A 22,015-nucleotide genomic window follows, 5' to 3' on the forward strand; every position below is an offset into this window, starting at 1 on the left:
ACACGTTCACATGTCGTTTTCTATATGTTCTCTGACATTTATCCTAACGATATGAGGCGGTCTTTGTGGAAAAAAAGCTTGTTTAGTGGACTAACTTTGCACTTGAAGGGATGCCCGTTCACTTACGTTTTAACAGGTCTGACGCTACGGCTGTATCTAGGCTAACGGCTAACATGCTAACTATTATCTGAATGTCACTAGTCACTTGAACCAAATTTAGGATGATAGGAGACGGGTTGAAATAAACCGAAATTTCCCTTTAGCCACCTCTCTTTTAACATTATACTGCATAGCCAGCTAATCGCTAACTCGCAATTTTTTTGGGACTTCCAATTCCAGGCCAGGGAGTAAAGGGGGCTGATCGTGGGCGATTTATGTAGCTAGAGGGTGAGTCATGTAGCTGCTACAGCTGCAGTTATACCTACTTGGCCACTGCAGAGGAAGAGGCTGCAAAAAGATGATGTAATTAAAAGAGCAACAGTCAAACCTAAAATGAAGAAAAACAATGAATGTAAAATAATTGAGAGCACACTGGAAAATGGAAAAAGAAAGTAACTAATATTACAGCTATGTGCTCTTGGAAGAGTTCTGGTAACAGCCATGTGTGTATACATAAGCATATTTAAAGCAATGCAGAGACGACAAAGAGAGCTTGCAGCGACCTGTGCTAGGACTCTATGTCATGACACATCATCATTAATCACTGAATTTGCTTCCATTGCACTTAGTTGCATTAAATTTTTATCAGTACACCAACTTTCCACCTTTCCTAACTGTAAAAACTTGTTGGGATATTTCAAGATTTTTTCACATTTTGGCATTTACACTCAGGACTTTTTTTTTTTTTTTTTTTGCTCAAATTGAAAATGTGCATAAAAAGAAGTGTATGAAACACACCTAGTTTTTTGTTGTTGTTTTTTTCACTAAAAAGATGCATGTCCTCTCTGTGGTGCAATAAAAATATTAATTTCTTAACAAAATGTTAAGTAAAGTGATTCCAGCATGTTTTAGTCATTAGCCATTTTAGTTCTAAGCATATTGATGAGTATCGGGATTTGTGGCGTGCAATTTTCATATCGTCCCATGCCTGAATTATAAATCACTGACTGTTCTAAAAGATACTTGCAGCCTTGAGCATAGCTCAAGAATATGGAGTTGTACAGAAAGAGATATCTAAGAGATGTGTTGTGTGTGTAGTTTGGTATTGAAAGATGCCTGAGGGCTACGATGTGTTTGTGGCCGAACTGGTGTTTGCTGCCTCTCCTCTCCAGAGTTTCACAGATGACTGCATCTATCGTGGTCAGCAGGACTCTCTTGGGAAGTGAGTGGCTCTCTGTGGCATAGTGTAGAATCAGCAGGATGCCTCAGTTCACCCCAGACATGTGTGTTTGGGTATATTTATGTATGTATTTATGTGTGAGTTTGCAGAAGAAAGAGGCACAAGAAAAATGATGGAGACAAGGGGTGTCAACCTTTTTATATAGAGCGTGTGTTAATGCCTATGAATTCTTATTGAACATCACTTCTTACACGCCTTGCAGTAGTTGACTCTTGCTCTGTAACACTGCAACATCCATTTACTGAAAAATTTATGTTTGAATCCATTTTATATGGATCCACGCCAAATTTTAAGGTGCATAAATGGATTTTAGGCCACAAGTTCTTTGGGGAAGAACTCCGAAACACACTCACAGACAAATATATAATGGCTCCTTACGCATCAAACATTATCAGCTCTTTGGAGTCATGTCAGTAAACCAAAACAATGCTGTAGAAGAGGCTGCAGAGTTGAATGATAATTTGCTTAAGGTCATCAGGTCATAAGGACATATTGAATGTAGTCATTTGATTTGAAGATAATATTAAGATTTTGATTCAGGTCCGTCTTAAAGAGTAATTTTGTTTTTGTTTTGTTTTTCAACCTCGACTCTATTTTCCCATGTTTGGTGTCTAAATTCCTAATGGAACAACACTTTTTTAAATTATACCAATAGTGGGGAAACAGGGCTGCAGCTGGCACCAGCGAAACTGCCAATTTTCAGCTGCCAATTTACGTTTACTAGCTGGCATTGGCAACACAGGCTGGAATGTGACCACTCAGGACAATTATGCCATTGTATGTCCACTAAAAGTGGCTGTGTTTGCCACTGTCAGGCTCAGATTGTTTTTTGAGTGTCTGACAACATTATGAAAAGGATCCCTACAGAGATAGACTTTTTGTTTGACCAGAAACAGCCACGAAAGCACCATCACCAAATTCTCTAGACTCCATTTATATAAAATTGAGCATGCCGTTAGTTCAGGCAGGAAACGATGTCAAGCTCAGCTCACATTCCAGCTACATCAGCTGATCTCAAACAGCCAATGGAGCAGCTGATTGATGAATGTGAGTCAGCTGATAGAACACATGATTACTTTCTATGCAACCAATTGGTGAATCTCATCCAGGGCACCCTATTTAAACTGCTCTGGCCTGTCTACTGTTGCTGCTTCCTCCGCAGGCCACTTCCACGGCAACCTGCCTCCACCCCAGGTCCTCCTTTTCATGTTGTGTCTGACTTATCAATGTCATTTCTGTTCGTCATTTCTGTGCGCCTACAGGGAAAAGCCTATTGACGAACAGAAATGACATTGATAAGTCAGACACAACCTGCCTCCACCCCAGGTCCTCCTTTTCATGTTGTGTCTGACTTATCAATGTCATTTCTGTTCATCAATAGGCTTTTCCATGTCGGCGCATGGAAGGGCAGACAGGTGTGCTCTCTCTGCCTTATGGCTTTCCACGTAGGTGTGCGGAAGAGGCTTGAGGAAAGGCGTAGGGGCCCCAGAACACAGCCATACTGCCAAATATTATACTGCAAATGGAAATAAAGTTTTCTTTGACTGAAGTGATCCTGACTGAACTATAATTTGATCGTCAGAAAACACACTTCATTCAAAGTCAACAGAAGTAAAATAAAACTCACAAAAGCCGTCTTGGTTTCTCTTTCCACTGTCTTTGCACTTTCCAACAATCAGCCACATTCAATCAGTTGAATTAAACTTTAAATTCACCCAGTTAGATGCAAAAATATGCTGGATCTATACACGCTATAATTACTGTTTATTTAAATGGAGCCTTGTGAATTTGACAATAGCGATTTTGGGCTGCTTCCAGTCAAACAAAAAGGATCTTACTCTTTAACAAAAAGGTCGACCTCTGTAGGGATCCATTCCATGATGTTGTCAAACACTTATAATAATAGTCATTTGAGCCTGTCATTGGCAACAACAAACACTTTTAATGGACGGTAATCGACTGTGTAATTGCCCTGAGTGGTTACATTCCAGCCTGTTTTGCCAATGCCAGCTGCAGCCATGTCGCTCAATACTGGACCAATTTAAAATAAATGTTCCCATTATACATAGGAAAATGGAGGGTGAGAAATACCAAAGTTACCCTTTAATGCAATATTCACATGCTCACGTATGTTAAAAATGTTTTGGTCGCTGTGGTCATTTCACCTGTCAGCAGGCCATGAGGATATTTCCATTGCAAGAAATGGGGTACAGAATACAGTTGTTTTGTGCAAAAATGTTTTCTGACATTCAGTCAAAGTTAATAGTTCTCTGAAACATTGGCTGTTTTTTTCTGGTATATAGACTTTCAAATTGTTGCGCATCTTTCACAGTGAAATCTCGATAGAAAGGGATCTTCTCACTGCCAGGACAGACAGCAGGAATGACTCCAGTAACTCTTTAAATGTACATATATCATGTGAGTATTGTATTTAAGTAAACTTTAAAAACTCTGGATCCATATGCTTCAATGCAGTTTTGAAATCGAGGTGGAAGAGGTGCAGAGATTAATGGACTGCTCCGTGTCCCACACTAAAATATCACAGGTGTCATCCCTTTAACCAGCGGTGCAAACATTGTCCTTTTAAAACATTGTTATTTGAGACTCTGAACACACATCTGCTCAGTCATTTTGGGACGCCCTGGATAAGATCAGTGGCAAACTGCCTTAAATGTAAATGAGCTCAGCATCGCAAACAGGCCTGCCCCAAGCTAATGTTAGTGGAAGGTCTATTGATTGAGCGGTTGTTGTTTCATCCCAGGATCTCAGAGTCAATCTCAACGGGTCTTTTGCTGTTGCCTTTGGGCAATACTAGAGGAGGAGCTGATTATATTATTCAGTGCTGCAACCTAATAAGCACAGCTGATGCAAATCTTCACACCAATAATGTCTGCCTGAGTAGCATACGATGGAAGAATTACAGACATCAGTGGGGAGGTGTGCCCTCTTGATTCAACCCCCACCTGTGGGTTCGGAGGGTTTATATCAGGACATCATTGTTCAAGGCGCTTCAGACGGGGAGTTATTAGGGAGGGAAAAGGCAAATAAATCACGGCAGCAATTAGCGACAGTGTCTGCTACACACCTTACACACTCAAATTCAAGCACACACACACACACACACACACACAGCGTATATGCACACTCGATAGACGACATTAGCCATCATATTGCTTTCAGTGAATGTATCTCCAGAGGGACCATTATACCGCAGACCAAAATGAAATCAAAATGAAAGCTCCATTTAGGTGCAGCCCACCGTGCAGGCTTTGGACTGTCTGTTTCATCCTTTCTGGCAGCCTGATCTGATCAGTGTGTGTCTGTACGTGTGTGTGTGTGTGTGCGTGTCTGTCGGTTTTCCCAGGGAGTTGTCAGCCAGTTGGACCAGCATCGACCCCCTTCGTTAGTCCTGCTTTCACGGCATGTCTGACATCCCTCTGACATAAGGTGTAACACACACACATACACTTGAAGACGCTCACCTCTCGCCAGCAGTTTAACAAGCTGCCAGTGTATTTGGTGCAAAACAAGATTCTGGATGGGGAGAACAAACAGAATTTGGACATATGTAAATTTACAGGCAAGAAACCAAAAAAATGTTTTGTTTCAGTGTTTTCCTGTCAGAATATTCTGGCTAATAGCAGCTGATAGGCCTGTGATTGTAAGCTGCTCTTAAAGTGGGTAGAGCCTGAAATTAATAGGACGTGACAGGAAATCTCCCAGGGATCTCACTGGCTGAGAAGTTCCTGATCTTATTCATGCGGAATTAATAATCAAAAGCAGACTCCACATTATAATTGAAAGGGTTAAGATTTTTGTGATACAACTTGTCTCTCTGGGAGGGGGAGGGTCCTGCTCGGGGCGTTTGTTGCTTTTTAAACAGACAGGATTGAAAGGGTATACTGTCTGTCTGTTCCTGCTGTGTGAGTTTGATGTTGGTTTGAAAGTATGCACACTTCCCACAGTGCGGTTCGTGTGTGTTGCAACTCAACTCATGATATGCATGAGACATACAAATCGAATGTATTCGTGGGTTGCGAAAACATGTAATGCCAACATTTCCCTCTGGCGACTGAGCTGTATCTTTGTTTGTCCTTCCATACTTGTGCTGATGCCTGCTTATGTGAAGGCATACGTATGTGTGCATAGATGGCTGATCTTAACTTGAGGCAGCTGCTGTGGAATCCAAGAGAGAAAATGACGTGATGAACTTTTTATAAGTTATGGATTTCCACTTGATTTCATTACTGTCCTTGATTTAGGGTTAACGTTTTAGGAAATATGCCAATTTGCTTGTATGTCAGTAATGAGATGAGACGATAATTATCAATTAGAGCCTGATTCATTGCCTTTTCTTAGCATTTCACAGATGTAAATTGGTGTGACAGCTGTTGGATAAGGAGAAATTATGATAGAGAAATGCCAAAGATATGTTTAAAAAGAGAAGTCACATTGTTTCTCCACCGTAGAGCAAGGACAAGTTTATTTTTGATACCTAAATTAAAGGGATCTTCTATGTGTTTATATTTAAATATATATCTGTATATAGATTGTTAATTCATTCAGTCATTTCTCGTAACCACTTATCCTGGTGGGGGTCACGGGGGGCTGGAGCCTATCCCAGCTGACACTGGGCAAGAGGCGGGTACAGTCTGGACAGGTCACCAGGGCTGACACATAGAGACAGACAACCATTCACACTCACATTCACACCTATGGGCAATTAAGAGTCACCAATAAACCTGCATGTCTTTGGACTGTGGGAGGAAGCCGGAGTATGAGGAGAAAACCCACGCTGACACAAAGAGAACATGCAAACTCTGCACAGAAGGGCTCCCCCACATACATTGAAACTACTTTTCAAGAACACTGTTGTTAACTTGTGGTTATGTTTAAGCAAAAAAAAAACCTCCTGGCTGTGGTTAGGAAAACTCATAATTTGGTGCCACAATTACAGGTGGAAATGCTGCCCATGTCTCGCTAAAAACAACCAGTTTTGGTGCTTGTTAGTCTCATATGGTGGCCTGCAGCTTGACAACCATCTCCCCTAGGTGTCACACCATCCACCATCCTCTCCACCTCTGGATAATAAAGTCAGCTAACATACATGTAATCAGAACTTTAGATACACTGATATTATATGTGTGAAACTTTTAAATGCAATGTATGTGTGATTTGCAGAAATGTACAATGCCATCATTTTCTTCGGGTGACTGAGATGGCATTGCACAGGTTTTGGTACAGGTCTCGAACCTGGCAACCTCACTGTGACAACAGCACTTCAGGAAGCTGCACACAGTAACTGCACCTGGCTGTTGTTCGGCAAGAAGTAACTCCAGCAGGGAACTTGCCCTTAAAAATGTCTTTACTCACCTTCATATTTAACACAAAGTCATGAGATTATTGATTTACTCATCTTACTCTTGGAGAGAAAAGGTAATGATTTTGTCTGTTTTTGTTTTTTTCTGTTTACTTGAGTGATTCGTAATTGCACCTATTGTTGGACACTTCCTGTGTAGTCTTGGCCTCTACCACATTTATACATTTCTTAAATTACCACTGCTGTGTATGAATATGACAACCGCACAATATTGAGTGCCAGCACGGGAAACTCAACTCCACAACTAATAAAACAAATAGATGGATTTAGTTTTACAAGAAGGATTCATTTGTAAATGTCAGACAGAAAGGGACCATTTATTTCACAAAGGGCCATTCATTCATTTCCCCCTGAGCGGCAAATAGAAGGCATCAGGCCTGTGGGGGACTGGGAGACTGTTTGCCATAGCTAGCGGCCGTACTCTGAAAGTCATTCATCAGAACCGTTTCCCCTTTCCCAAACTCTCCCCAGCCCAGCTGTCATGATGCTGCCGAGATGAATTAGCTGTGTCATCCTGTGTTTCCCTGTGTAGGCAGGGATACTTGTACTGCCCCTTGGGCTGTAAATATAAATCAGCTCCACTGAGCCGCTATACTTATACAGTAAGACTCCTAAATCCATTTTCAGATTAATGCATACATGGTGGTGCTGCCACTTCACAATATAGAGAAAAGGGGACTATTGAGAGCATCCTGTCCAGAGCACAGCGATGGTAGGTAAACCAAGCTTAGTATCCAGTGGACTGTTACCACATGCCAGCTATTCACAGTATTTAAACATCTGCTCTGAAGCTGGCTTGTGCACACTAATATTACGGTAGTTTATTTTTTTAAAGTGTTTCCAACACAGCAATATGTTTCCCAAGGCAGTGCTTTACATGCCAGTTTTAAAACAGCTCAAAGGCTTCACACTGTGCCTAAAACTGCCCTAACTTCTCTAATGTACAATCACTGTAAAATGGGTCAACATGGGCTTTAAAGACTCCTACTACTTTAATTATTTTTAGTCTGAGCTCGCCCATGTCAAATAGGTTTGTGCTGATGCCTTAAGTTGTCAAATCTGATTCTTTTTCTGATGCTAAAAACATACTAGTAGTCAGTTTTCTTTATCTTGCAATGACATAACAGCCTCTGATAATGCTAAAACTTTATATTTATATATAAAAAAAACATAAAAACAACACAGAGCATCATATTGAAGGTGGAGCCTGGAGAAAGATTGGTTATATTTGAACTCAGAACCCTAAAAATACTCCCCTCCCATCATCTCTGATGTTATTTACATTTCATTACAATCATGGTGTAGCTCCGTTTCTCGTAGATGAGGATGTTGAAGAGGAGACTAGCCGGCACACTGTTGTGTGTCTCAGTCTGTGCCGCTTTGTTTGTTTCCCAGCAATAGAGACTTTAATATTGTTTTTCAGCTCTCACATAGAACAGACAGGTAGCAGATCATGAAAAGATGTTTGCTGGATGCGATTAGCACCTTTAAATATATCATTAAAGACATGGCACTAGGGATGTAAGTTTCGTCAGTTTGCTTTCAATAGCCCGACACCCGTTAACCAGCAACTCACTGGTTATTTTTTAAGAAAAAACAACACACAAAATGAAATTGAATTCAAGAGGCCTTTCCTTTTATCACAGCACTCCACTGACTCAGTGTGACCTTCAGCACCACGTGTCAAAATACTATCCATTTAGAGATGGGAGAATTGTTATGTTTTGTGATGTAAATGTCTTGCCTTTTATTTTCTGTTGGCTTTTCTGCCGACTAGCTGCGTTAACATGTGGAAACATAGTGCCCACTGACAACCTTTTGTCTCCACTGGTTAGCCACTGGTTAATGTTAGCCTTAGCTGCTCTGCACTGAGCACCAGCTGGGTCGAGTCAGAGCTAGCTAGTTCATTCACAATTACCACTGTTAACACCCTTCCTGTGGCGGATGATGTTGCTGCAGAAAGATGGTGGCCACCTTCCAGTCTCCTTCAGGTAGTCCTGGTGAGTAATTTTAGCCCCTTACCAAAACCTTTTTAGCATTGTTTACGATGTTAGCATCACTAGCTGTGTTGACACTGCTAACAGTGCTAACAGAGCTACCAGGAGTTAACATTGCTAAGGGGGGGTTCAATATTGAGCTGCCTACTCACCGGGGCGACGCTGGGGGAGACCGGAGGGTGGGCACAATGTTTCTACAGCAACGCTGTTGGGTCAGTGTTACTAGCGGTAATCGCTAGCTAGCTCCCACCTGACCCAGATGGTGCATGGTGCAGAGCAGTCAAGGCTAGCTCATCAGTGGAGACCAGAGTGTAGAGCAGTTGGTACCATGCTTCTGCCATAGACAGATAGACGATCTCCATGGTATCAAGTTTCCCACCTATACACCCACCTGACCAATCATGAGCAGCACCACTGAATTGGCTCACACAGCTGTCAATCATGTCGTAAAATCCCCGATTTGTGGCATTAAATAACTAATGAAAAACAAACTTATCAGAAAAACACTCTTGAACATACAGAGGCATGATAAAAACTACCTTAAATGACAGAAACCATCTTTGGGAAAAATGTATTTCATGTGCACTTTAAGTTTTTAGTTTTACCCATGTACCATCCACTAACATGGAGAGGGCAGGCTTTATGACCAATACTGCAGCCAGCCTCCAGGGGGTGATCGAGATGTTTCAGCTTCTATTTTGGGGAGCTGTCATCTCCTCCATCTTTATATACTGTCTATGTTTTTTGCATGTCAGCATGGCTGACCCTGTGTCCCACCAGATTCAGGTTATGCATAGTGCAGTAAACTGATGAGTAGCAAAATTATCCCAAAGACCAACATGCATAACCGGTAGTTAACAATTAACCTCCCTACATGGGCCTGTATACTGTATATTATCAAAGTACTATAAAGTCTCACATTAGTGATGAAACACTATTGAAGTCATGAACACAAAAGTTTTATGTTAAATCAATGATTGTAAGTAGTAATACCTTAATAACTATAGCAATAATAGTAAGAAACCAAACATTGTTTTTCCTTTAAACTTTAAAATTTTTAAAGTTTTCTGGTTCATTGTGTAAGAATATGTTAAGGGCCACAGAAATGGCTCCTGAAAATGTAGCACTTCCATAACGTCTGGCACCCATGAGAGACAGATTACAAAAAAGAATGCTCAAAATCAAAGCAGGCAAGGTCGAGATATCCTGACTTTTAGTTCATATTGTGAGCCAAGCTCCAAAAATACTGGCTACTACTTTTCCCATAATGCTACGAAATAGTGTCTTTCATGTTTTGTCAGATTTTACAAAGCTCCTCCAGGACCACAGATGACATTATACAACTATATTCAGAGGCTGTGTCGTACTCCTCATAAAGAATGAACCGAACTTCATGGGTAAAACTGGCAGAGTGCTCCGTCACTGAGCAGTTTCACTGGCTTTGGTGTTTTACGGTCGTGTTCATGCATGACTCTGCCAGTCAGAGCCCAAAAACATGATCCTTTATTGTACTATATAATTATTATAAGGCTGTATGTCAATTACAGCAGCATGTTCTACTTATTCACACATTTTGACTGTCTTCAGAGCAGTTAGATTTAATTGTTATAGTTTAGAAACCAAGGACTTGTGTTCACAGCACTTACATAATGTGGCTCTTAATACTTTTCATGCTCAGAGTGCTGTCACACACTATTCAGCTTTGTTTCAGTGTCACTGCCTGAAGCTCTCCGCATTCACAGGATTGCATTGAGCTCCAGAGCTGCTTCCACTGACTCTCGTCTCTCACATTGTTTTTACAGTACGGCGGCATTTATTTAATTCAACCTTATAGCCCAGCAGATTGAGAGGCTATTGGAAAAGTGGCCTCTGTGACACTTGTCCCTTACAGCACATCATGTAGACAATTATCCTCAAAATTGTTTCTGTAAATCACCACCTGCTCCTCTGTCAGCCCCCGTAGCTACAGCTCCCCTCACTGCTGCTGCTCCCCGTGCCTCCACCCTGCTTCTCTTCCTTTGCTCTGTGCTCCCTCCCTCCCTTCCTCCCTCCCTCCTCTCTTTGCCTGCTCCCTTGTGGATGCTTTGGCGCCAAACATTCCCAGCGGGAGGCAGAGAAGAGACAGCAGCATCAGCCAAGAGAAGCAGAGAGAATATGGTGATCACAGACAGAGAGGAGGAAAGAGGCAGTGTGGGGAACAAAGGTGTGTGTGTGAGGAGGGTTGACTTGAAATGTTAACACAGAAAACAGAGAATTGGCAGAACGAGGGGAAGTGCATTGTGTTTATGCCCTAGCAAACATACAGGGGAGGGGGGTTGCACTGTAAGTATTGAGGGTAAACAAAGAAAATGGAGGTAATGACAGAGGTAGAGTTTGTATAGCAGTGTAGATTTAACAGGTAGTGGTAAGGCGAGAGGTCGGGAGAGGAGCTGTGCAACACGGCTCGCCTTGTGTCACGTAGTTTGACTCTACACATGTCCACGCCCCGATCTGGACCCAGAATGACAGTTTGATTAACTGCCTCGACACCCCAGAGCTTTCACACACAAACCTCTGCCATCAGTGCATGCAGTCAGACGCATAGAGCAATGTGGACGCTAAAGGTTTGTTTACCTCTCAGCGCCCACATACACCAAAGGCATTCATGACACGCCCTTTTCAGATAAAGAAATACTAAAATCCATGTGTCATTAATTTGTAATCTCATTAGCTGTAATTCTAATCAGTCTCAGGTAGTGTTGTCCTTTTTATGCTATTCTATTTTAGCATGAGTTATCCTAAGCAGCAATCCCCGGGGGTGAAAAATGATGCCAGTGTAGAAGTGCAAAAAAAAACGCAGTTCCTCAAAAGGCCACTTGAGACTGGCTCCAAGAGTGAGTCAATCCTTATAGACCCTTGTGTTAAAATGCCCAATGTTACAGCACAATAATAGGTTTACAGCCTGGTGCAAAAAAGTAGTTTGCTCTCTATAGCTAATTTCAACATTTGTGACAACTGTACAGGGGTGATTTTTTTTTTATATAACTCACTCATGGCCCACTTTAAGTGACCAGTGGGTGCTATCCATTGACGAGTCGCTACCATGATGACAACATTGGTTAGGTAATGTAACCACAGCGTAATCCCTGGGGTCATATTCACAAAGCCTTCTAGTGCTAAGAGTTGCTCCTAGTGACAAAAGTCTAAGAAAATTCTTAGAATTGTGACTAAGTTAAGACTAGGTCCTGGTAAAGATAGAAGTTATTCACAGAGCATCTTAGACCTTGAAAGAGCTCCTAAGGTGAAAAACTGTTAGGAGAAGGAAAGAAGACTTTTAGGAGGCTGGAGAGTTTCTTAAGCAGAGGAGAAAATGGTGGAAACACAAAGAGGTCGGAGAAATATTCTCAAAACACTGGATGACAGTGAGTAAATGAAATGCTATAGATTAGATAGAGCAGTGATAATATGAGTGGTTGATGTCATTAAGGATACGCACACATTTCCCAAGTAACGTTATAAGGCCAGAAATAAAATTATCACAACACCAAGATATTTGGAAAACTGGAAAAATGCAACAGTGCAGCAGTGATGACTTTGCTCTGTCTCAACCTTCCATCAGCAGAGTGATCACACTAACAATTACAACACTTTCACAGTCAGCAGTTCATTTCTACTGGGTGTCCACACCTTGCTGGCTCACAAAGGGGCGTGTCTGTGACAACCAATCACATCTTTTAAATAATGCATCACACTAGCTGTGGGGTCAACCACACCTCCTCACTAAGGTGAAAGTTTCTGTCCCATCTTTGCTCAGAGTTGCTCTGAGAACTTTTCTAAGCTAGGACTACTTACTAAAAGTGTTTAGGCTAAGTTAGGAGCTCTCTTAGAGTGTTCTCAGAATGTTTGTGAATAAGGCCCCAGATTCACAGAGTAGAGGCATAGCTGTAGCTGTCGCTATTTTAGTTTGTGAAAGTTAATTCTAACATTTTGGTCGCCTAAAATAATATTGTTCGTTGTTTGGTTGTACAAAAAGACCCTCTAAGGAGGTGGGGTTTCAGTTTTTGCGGTAAGTGCATTTTTATCATGGTTTTAAGCCTGTTCTTTGCTAGAGAAAATTAGCACTAGCATTATCACAGTTAACCATAGCTATAATTGCACAGAGCTAACCAAGCTGGCAGCTAGTGCTAGAGATAGCTCGACCCTCATATGCAAGATGGCGACGGCCAACATGCCAAACAGGCTTTAAAACAGGAGTCCACAAACCAAAGGGTGACGTCATAGTGGGTATGTCTATGGTATATCCACTGGTAGATGCACACTTGTATAGTATAGTACTTAATGAAATATATTGATAGTGCATTACATCATGCTGTTAACTTACCTGCAAATTGTTCTGCTTACCCATTTCCCAAGCCACCCCAACTCCCATCCCAATCCATCTTTCCAATATCTACAGCTTTAACCACGCGCAGACCTGCATGCACCAGTGCACCTGCAGTAATCGACACATGTGCATGCACTTATACTATATCTACTGTATATATTTGCAGTGTCTGCAGAAAACAATATACCCCAAAGTAATCCTCTCGCATAATGTGGGTGTGCATGCACGTGCACAGCAGAGAGCCACTATATACTGGAGTCTTAAGTCTGCAGTGTCTGCATTTACCATACACAACAATGTATTAGATATTTTTCACGGCACGTCCACTAAATTATACGTTTATGCCCCAGCAGCACACCTTGGAAAGGGAGAAAAGAGGCTGTTGAAAAGAAAAAGAAAAGGAAATAAATAATGTAAAAAATGCACCAATAATATATGAGACTAAATGTGGTAATATATGAATGCATTAAAGGTTAGAACTATCAGTCATGTAGTTCTGTGATGTGCGTACACTCTACATTTGCATCACAAATTGGCATACTGACGTACAGCATGTAATTCGGCCCTGAGCACACACAGCGTGCCAAAAGGTGTGCTCCTGGCTGGCAGGGTAAAAAGACTGATAAAATGTGACGTCAAGTGGCGGTTATTAAATTTCTGTGCTTGTCGGTTCCTTTTCATTCATCTTCACTTGGCTTTTAAGCATTCGCTGCCTCACTGGCTTCCCTGATTGAAATTGAAGTCTTTTTCTCATTTAGAGGAACTGTCAAAGCAGAAATCTACCCCCCAAAAAACAGCCATCTACTGATTACTCTTATTCACATTAGCTCCTAGCGATCAAGCAACTAATACTCTGTGGTGTTTAATAGCCTGCGATGGAAATTCATGACATCGGTTTGCAACAGATACTGACATTTGTGGACTGAGAATGTTTTGGTAATTACATCCCTTTTTTGTTGCGTTGTAGTGCTGCTGACAGGTCTCAACTCCAAAATGTGTCCATAAATTCACCCTGCACACTGTCAGTGTGTTAATGGAAGTCCCCACCAGTTGTATGTTTATCAGCTCTGGAATTTGTCTCAATAACATCATTGAAATGACTTTGCAGGAGACAGATTCACACTCTGAAATGAAGTTTGGGCTGTCAATGATTATAGTAATGCCATTATGTGCGTTTCCCTTTAAGGCAATGGCCTTGGGATGCCTGAAATCTTTATTCTTTGAAGAAATAAGTATGCAGGCGTTTTATAGACTCAAAAGTTCTGCTGCGGGAGTATACACAGCATTGAAAAATCAATAGTGTTTTACCAAAGTCTGCATTTTTCTGCCCGGCACTAATCAAGGAAACGGCTTTTTTATGGGATTTCTTTTTTTATTTCTCTTTATTCACTCTTGATCAAGTCAGTAAGAGATGAGTTTGAAACAGTGTCTCCCTTACGACATACATCCATTTTTAAATTCATGGTTTATTTTAGGAACCAGTCAATCAAACAGGATATTTATTCACATCTCAGATGCTTAGGTATTAATAGACTTAAGATATGTGCCCAGGGTCCCCTAACGAATATCCCAGCCTGCTTTCATAATAGGTTCATTAGTGAAACTCTTTAACTGCAGTTTCAGAGCAGCGTGCATTTGTTATTCTGTTGTTGTTACACATGCTGTGGGATTGTGTTTCTCTGTCAAGCCAGTACATCATTATCCCTTCACCCAGACGGATTAGCTTGTTGCTCAGAACCTCTGCTCCGATATGTCTCTCTCTTGATGAGCTGGCCGGGGAAACAGGCTTGAACAAATGCTGTTAAATGCCAAAAGTGTCAGGATCCATCTCCGGTGAATTCTGATGCACCGCCCACCAAAAAAAAAAGAAGAAGTTACAAACAATCGATATACGTCCCAAATGTTAATGCTTAAACTTCAGAAGGCCTCCTGTTTGCTCTGAATCTGTCACGTTGTCTCACTTCACCACTCTCCTTTTCACAGGTATACAGTGTTCTTCGCATGACGCACAGCTTCAGTCAATCAAGCCGCACTGATTTCCATGGTACAACTCTTGAATATGTAGTTGTGGTATCTCACTGTGAAGCTGTTGTAGGCCCACAGTTGAGTAACCATTTTCCACGACACCTTCGCTCGATAAAACATGAGTAATCGCCTGAGTAGAAGACTTGATTGTCCTCAGGGGGGATGTTATGACGTATGTTACAGTATAACACCAGCGAGAGAATGACAGTGAGAGGTATGAGTAAGAAGGCTATAGCAAGATTAAACTGCTGGTGGTTGCCTGATGTCATCTGCTGGTAGTGCTTGACTCTTCTATCATGTAGTCTGTGGGTGGGTTAGGTTCAGACTGGACAAAATAGCAGCCCAGTATCAGTAGGAATTACGCCAATGTAGGAAGCAAAGTGACCTTTATGTAGCAGAAAAACAAGGAGTGTGGAGATGTTGGTGGTGCATGAGCATCTGACTTTCATACAGGCAACTGGAGTCAGAATACACGCACAGACCTGCAATTAACATTCGCCTAACCACAATCTTTCCCTCATTTTAAAGGGACCGTTTACCCCAAATCAAAAATATATATGTTCTCTTACCTTTGCTATTTATCAATCTAGACTGTTTCGCTGTGAGTTGCAGAGAGTTGGAGATATCAGCTGTAGAGATTTTTTTCTTTTCTTTTTTTTTTTGGCACTTTGAGCACCACAAGCCAAGCGCCATGTAGTTCCATCATATTGGAGAGAAGGTAGACATCTCTATGGTCGATATCTCCAGCACTTGGCAACTCACTCCAAAACAATCCAGACTGATAAATAGCACCACAGGTAAGAAGAAAAATATGTATTTTTGAATTATGGGTGTACTGTCCTTTAACCAAGTAGTCCAGTAGTCTAACCCTCACCATAGTTTGTTCGCCATAACCACAGTTTTTCCTTAACCTTAACCATACCGTAGTTCAATCAGGAGAAACAGAAGAATGAAGTAAAGATAATATTTAATACAGAATATAAACGTACAGATTATTTGTGACGATTAAGATTTAACTGAAGTCTTTGGCGCTTGTGATCAAGGGACATCTGAGTGCCAGCAGGATAAATCCCCCATGGAGTCCAGACACTGGCAGTGGTGGTGGCTGCTGACTCTGAGGCTGATGGATGATGAGGCGTATGAGGCTGATGAATCTGTAAAGCCTAGGTGGTGAGGAAGATGGAGGGCGCACACAACAACAGCGAGACAGAACTACAGCAGAGACAGAACCATATTTAAAATGTGGAGCAGTAAGATGATAGGCCGACAGAGGTGTGTCGCTGTGCCAGACAATGACACCGAGAGATAGTGAGTGAGCATACGTGCAAGGAGTGAATAGCAGGGTGAGAAAGAAACTTAAAGCCTGAGTATGAAAAGTATTGTCTTCCTGACTGAACGTTCACCAGAGCTTCATTTGTCACGGGCAGATATTACACCGAGAAATTTAAAAATGTCGGCACTGGGTGTAATATCTAAACCGAGCTTATGACTTTCCTCTCTCTGTGCAATGTGCGCTGAAATACTACGTGGTCCCAGGTACTCTGTATGGTGATTTGATTAAACACAAATCACCACAAACCACTGGGACCTCTGGATGCGCTCAGGGAGTGCTGTGCGACTGACAAAGCACTCCCCCATCAGTGCCACAAGCTGCTGCTCAGTGCCAGAGAGGCTTTATATAGTGACTTTACTGTACTTACATGGCTAGTTGGTGAACCGCTACAGCTGCCGAGCTAACAGCTAGTCAGACATAATAGCTCCCGGAGCTTCACTCTATTTTCTCTCCACTGTTCTGTTTCTCCCCTCTGGCACTCGGTTGAACACTGTAGATCATCTTGTTTAATAAAAAGTTATTGAGGTTGGGAAATTAAACTCTCCTGACCGTTAGCGACTGAGCTAACCTCACGATAAGCTCATGCAGTTTATTCAACTCCTGACTCGTAAGTACCAACCATCGGCACTCGGCAGAGGTTTTCACTCTGTTTTTTTCTGAGGAGGTCACATAAAAGGTCTATTGTTCAAAGTCCACGAGAGTTGAAAAAGTTTTTTGCATATTTACTTCACCCTGAGAGCGAATCCAGTAATCATTTTTTTAACTGAAGTGCACTGCTGGATTTTCTTTGCATTGGCTTTTAAGGCATATATTGATAAAGTAATTAACTTCTAGTAATTATAATGTATGAGAAAGGGGTATTATATGTATAGTACTGGATAATTTTACTTCTTCCTACTCCGAACATGAAGTGATTTCTTGTTGTTTCCTTCTTAAATAATCGCATGAGTGATTAGCTTGCCTTGCTCCATTAACATGATGTTAAATTTAATGGAGCCAATTGCTTATGGTAAACATCAGCTCTTTCTAAAAGATGACTTATGATTTCTTACAACTCATAAAGAGACACTAACTCATTCGGCTAACATTTTACATAATGCGGTATTAATTTTGGCTCCATGTAAAGTGAATTAAGGTGATGTTTCCCAGGTAATTCTGCACTCATCTGCCCTAAGGATGCAGTTTACACATTTTTATAATTGCTGATTTATTGAACAGGAGTTCTACTAAATGAAACATGATGGTGAAGTTAGCAGCTCTCAGTTATATCAGTAAGTAAAAGTAGTAGTAAAATCAATAACTTCAGTATTCATTTTTATATGATATTAAAGATGTGCAGTAAGTCAGTAATACATTCTCACTCTGGGTTGCACCCAGCCGTTGGTGAAATGTCCATGGGCTTAAAGGAATTTATAGTTTCTGAACTGTTCACAGGTATATGCACTCGCACTGTGAACAAGATAGTTGGTAATATCCAAGTAGAAGGTTGGAGGCAGCAATGAGTGTTGTTGATAGATAACAGTTGAGCCAAATAAAGGTCCCTGGCATCCTTGCTGAGTTTGCTCTCAGTTTGCTTCTGCTTCTCCAGTTTGGAAAACTTACTAACTCACTCTAATTATTTACTGTACTGTAGCTTTACCTCCAAAATGGCACCTTGGTGATGGCACAGATAATACACACATGACTGCCAAAGGCTGATGGTTGTTGTGTGTTGCAGTTTTAAATGCTGGTGTGACCGAGTCTTAAGCTTGGAGCTGTTGCCCTCGTTTCCTGGTTTATTATGCAGCCTTGCCTCCACGTTAGCCAAACTTATTTGGAAGAGAAGAGAAAAGCAAACAGTAGAGTTACTATGAACTCGATCCGTTCCAAACGTCTCTCGCAGTTTACCGTCCAAGCACTTTACAGACTTTGACCGTCCACATTTGCCATAGTAGTGCACCGAGGGGTCGTTACCAGCTTTTTGTGTCAGTTTCCTTTTTAAATGAGATAATCTGGCTTTACTGTCGGCTTTATATTACCCATCTGATGGTGTGACTGCTGATGTTTCTCTCTCTGACTTTTTTGAAGTGATACCACAGTGTTCCCAGATCTCTGCAATTACCCAAGTCGCGAGAAACCAGATTTCTCCTCTAAGTGAGAGAAAGACAAGCCTTGAAAAATTGATTCACTGAGTACACCTCATTCATGCTCTCCTTCTTCGCACCATTTCCTTCTCACCTCTTTTTCCTCGGTTACACAGGAAACTGCATACGCACACTGTGCCCGAAACTATGACCAGGGAGAGGGAGAATCAGCCCTGCATGTTGTCCAGCTTTTACTCTGGATTGGAACACTGTGTGATGATGACCAGCCAAGCATGAACCACCGCTTAACCAACACCCCCCTCGAGAGACAGTGGGGGAGACGGTGCTCGCAAAACGCTTCATCAACGGTGCGTTGAAGCCTGTGTCGCCTGCCTGAAACAGGTTTCCCCCTCATCACAGCCAGGCTGTGGCAGTACAGGGTCAAAAAACCCATTAAACCTAACTTAGGCTCTTTGGGACTTCGGGAGATGTTTTTAAAGACGTGCAACATGATTTGCATTCATTTACCAGAAGCATCTTGACCTTTGTGTTTCCCCCCACCTCCCTGAACATTACACAGCGTTCACTGAAACACATCAGAGAATTGACAGCCTGGGAATGTCAGCCAGTGTGCTGGAACCTGTGTGTCACCGAAATGTTAAGCGCCCAGTTGTGTTTCTTCGCTGCAATATTTAAGATTCAACTGGTGGAACAGTAATGAAATAGACTACAGTCTCAAAAGCATTAATCTCTATGATGCAGTGTTCAATTTTGAGGAAGAATACAAATTGTGAGCCGGCAGGGATTACCATGCATGTGTGTGGCGCTGTGGATGTGTGTGTGTGTGTGTGTGTGTGTGTGTGTGTGTGTGTGTGTGTGAGAGAGACAGACTTGAAAAGGAAGATAAATGTTCTGTAGCTAGGCTACTGAGGCCAATGATTTCATTCAGCAAACAGCACGGAGGACATTCTGCGGGGAGAAAGAATGAGAGTGTATGTGTGTGTGTTGCAGATTGGAAACTGAGATCAAGATTGTGAGGCACACAGAAGGAGCGTGTAACTGCAATATAGACCTAACTGGGTGATTTCCACTAAATCCATTATCTCTGGGGCATTTCTCAGATTTTCAGGGACTAACTGTGTGTAATTTTGATGAAATAATCCCCTGGACTCCTGTTGCTGCACAGTTGCGCACTAAATCAGTCTGGAGAACTTCGCTCTCCCCCTGGACAAGCTCAGGGAGCGCTGTGCGACTGACAAAATACTCCCCCATCAGCGCCACAAGCTGCTGCTCAGTGCCAGGACCGAGCGGAGCTGCGTGCGCTTCCCCCCCTCCCTCTCCATCTCTCTCTCCAAAGTCTCTGACAAACAGCAGCCATCTGAGAGCGCAGAGGCGAGTTTCGGCTCATTCACTGTGACCACAGCGGGACCGCTGTTGAAAGCGCGCACCAGCTTTTCTCCAAAATGTGCCAGTGCGACTCATCTGGATCAAAACCGAGACCGGGCTCTCTCGCCGAAGCCGGGAAGATCTTCTTGAAACACACCACCTTTCATGGCTTGAGGCACATCTTCCTCAGCGGCTCCTACCCGCGGAGAGTTGCGTGGCTGCTGGCTTTCCTGGCAGCTCTGGCCATGCTCTTCGCCTGGTCCTCAAACAGAGTGCGGTACCTGCTCTCTTCGCCCGTGTACAGCAAGGCGCACATGGTGTACGCCAAGCGGCTGGTTTTCCCAGCCGTCACCATCTGTAACCAGAACCTACTGCTGCCGCGGCGCATGAAGAAGACGGACATATTCAGCGCGGGGAGGTGGCTGGGACTTTTCGGGAGGAACTGGCAGGTCTCCCCAGCTGCCCGGGAGGCGCTCACACCTCTGGGAGACGGCGGAGGGAGCGCAGGGGGCGAGCCGCCCTGGTCCCCACTGTCTCGGATTTTGGACTTCAACCACTTTCTTCCTCCTCCGCGGGAGTCCCAGCCGTCCATGAGGCAGCTGCTGGACCGGCTGGGACACCAGCTGGAGGAGATGCTGTTGTACTGTCGGTACCAGGGAGAGCTCTGCGGGCCGCGTAATTTCAGCACCGTGAGTGTGTCGCCAAAGTTCATCCTTTGTTTTAACCCCCCCCCCCCCCAACAGGTTGATGCATCTTTTATAGGTAGATGCAGCTTTTTCAATTACAGCTCTGAGTCAGGAGGTGAACTGTTGTAATTGCCTCTCAGTATCGTTTACGTGTTCAGCGGATGTATATCAACTGGCCATAGGGTAATTAATTTGCTTTGAACACATGCAATCACAAGGCTGTACACAATGCGCATTCCTCTGCACTGTTGCTTGGTTAATACGCATCAGTAGTTTAATTAACTCTCTCTCCACCTCTTAAGCTCACGCCATATAACATCTTGCATATCTATATATGGACATGTGCTGTGCTACACTCCATATTGACTTTACATTGATTCATCTTACATACTTGGATTCCAGCTCACAATAAATCATCATCGTGTTGCTGCATTATTCCCGTAGTTTCCCTAAATTCACTGACGTGAAGTGTTTATATGATATTTACATTGATTGATTGTGGCATATTTTTCCCCATAAGCATCTGTTCTTTGTTCGGCACTCCCTCTCTCACTCACTTAGTCCCCTTTTCTTTTCATCTCACAATTGTCACCTACAAACATGAACACTGGAAAATTATGCCTGTAAATTCCACCGCAAACAATATCAAAAGTTGGATCGTTTCATCGGAGAGATGATTGCAGTCTTCTGCATTCACCATCTGGTCTGAGTGGTTCCCTCTTCTCCTGTCGTCCATCACTGCTGAATCAATGTGTGTGTGTACAGTCCTGTGCTGACAAGAGACCAATCTGCCCCTAATGAAGACTTTTGATTCATTTAGCAAGGCTTTACAACACTCCCAGACACTGTGATGGAAAGCAGTTAGCGCTGGTCTCGTTGGTAAACTGCAGCCCCATTGATTGCACTCCATCACTGCGTGGAGAACAATGTGAAAGCCGGCATTCCTCTCTCTCTCCCACCTCATTACCCAAATTTGTTTTCAGTTAAGTAGATTTTCTTTTGCTGTTTGAAACACAGTTTGATGTTGGGGAATCAGGGGTATTTTTTGCTGTTCGCAGCAGGCGTGACCGAGGGTTATTTTATGTTTTGAGGGAGATTTAAAAATCTGAAACTGCTTGCCTTTGGTGGCAGCCCTCAGCCTCTGTGTCATCAAACCATATCCACCAATAATGCATCAAACAGATGGTTTTTTATGTCCTCGCAAATTTATATGCAACGCATCTGGAGCCACAAAACAAGTTATCACAGTCAAACACATTTCCTCCTACCAACATTTTTAGGAACGCTTGATGTTGTGCAGAGTCTTTTTAAAGGGTGACCAAGCAACAGGAACCTATTTCAGAGATAAATGCCGAGGTCTGAGTTTTGGGGATATGTGCTTGTGCATAGATAATCAATGATGCCCTGCTAGGCTTCAGGGAGAGCAACACGAGCTGTCGGCAT

General features: G+C 42.5%; 1 protein-coding gene across 3 annotated transcripts in view; it reads left to right on the forward strand.

Annotated features, from left to right (window-relative positions):
* The window catches only part of asic1b (acid-sensing (proton-gated) ion channel 1b), a 243,795-nt gene that overhangs the window by 173,578 nt on the left and 48,202 nt on the right, over positions 1–22,015 (forward strand). Inside the window, exon 1 of one of the 3 annotated variants that reach the window (XM_050038951.1) lies at positions 19,866–20,575. The exons of the other annotated variants lie outside the window; for them this stretch is intronic. Coding sequence (XP_049894908.1) covers positions 19,964–20,575 — 612 coding nt within the window. The 5' untranslated portion in view covers positions 19,866–19,963. Of the gene's footprint in view, positions 1–19,865; positions 20,576–22,015 lie in introns of those variants that run through there. 3 annotated transcript variants of the gene reach the window in all.

This window comes from Epinephelus moara, chromosome 24, assembly GCF_006386435.1.
Source record: "Epinephelus moara isolate mb chromosome 24, YSFRI_EMoa_1.0, whole genome shotgun sequence".
Taxonomy (NCBI): domain Eukaryota; kingdom Metazoa; phylum Chordata; class Actinopteri; order Perciformes; family Serranidae; genus Epinephelus; species Epinephelus moara.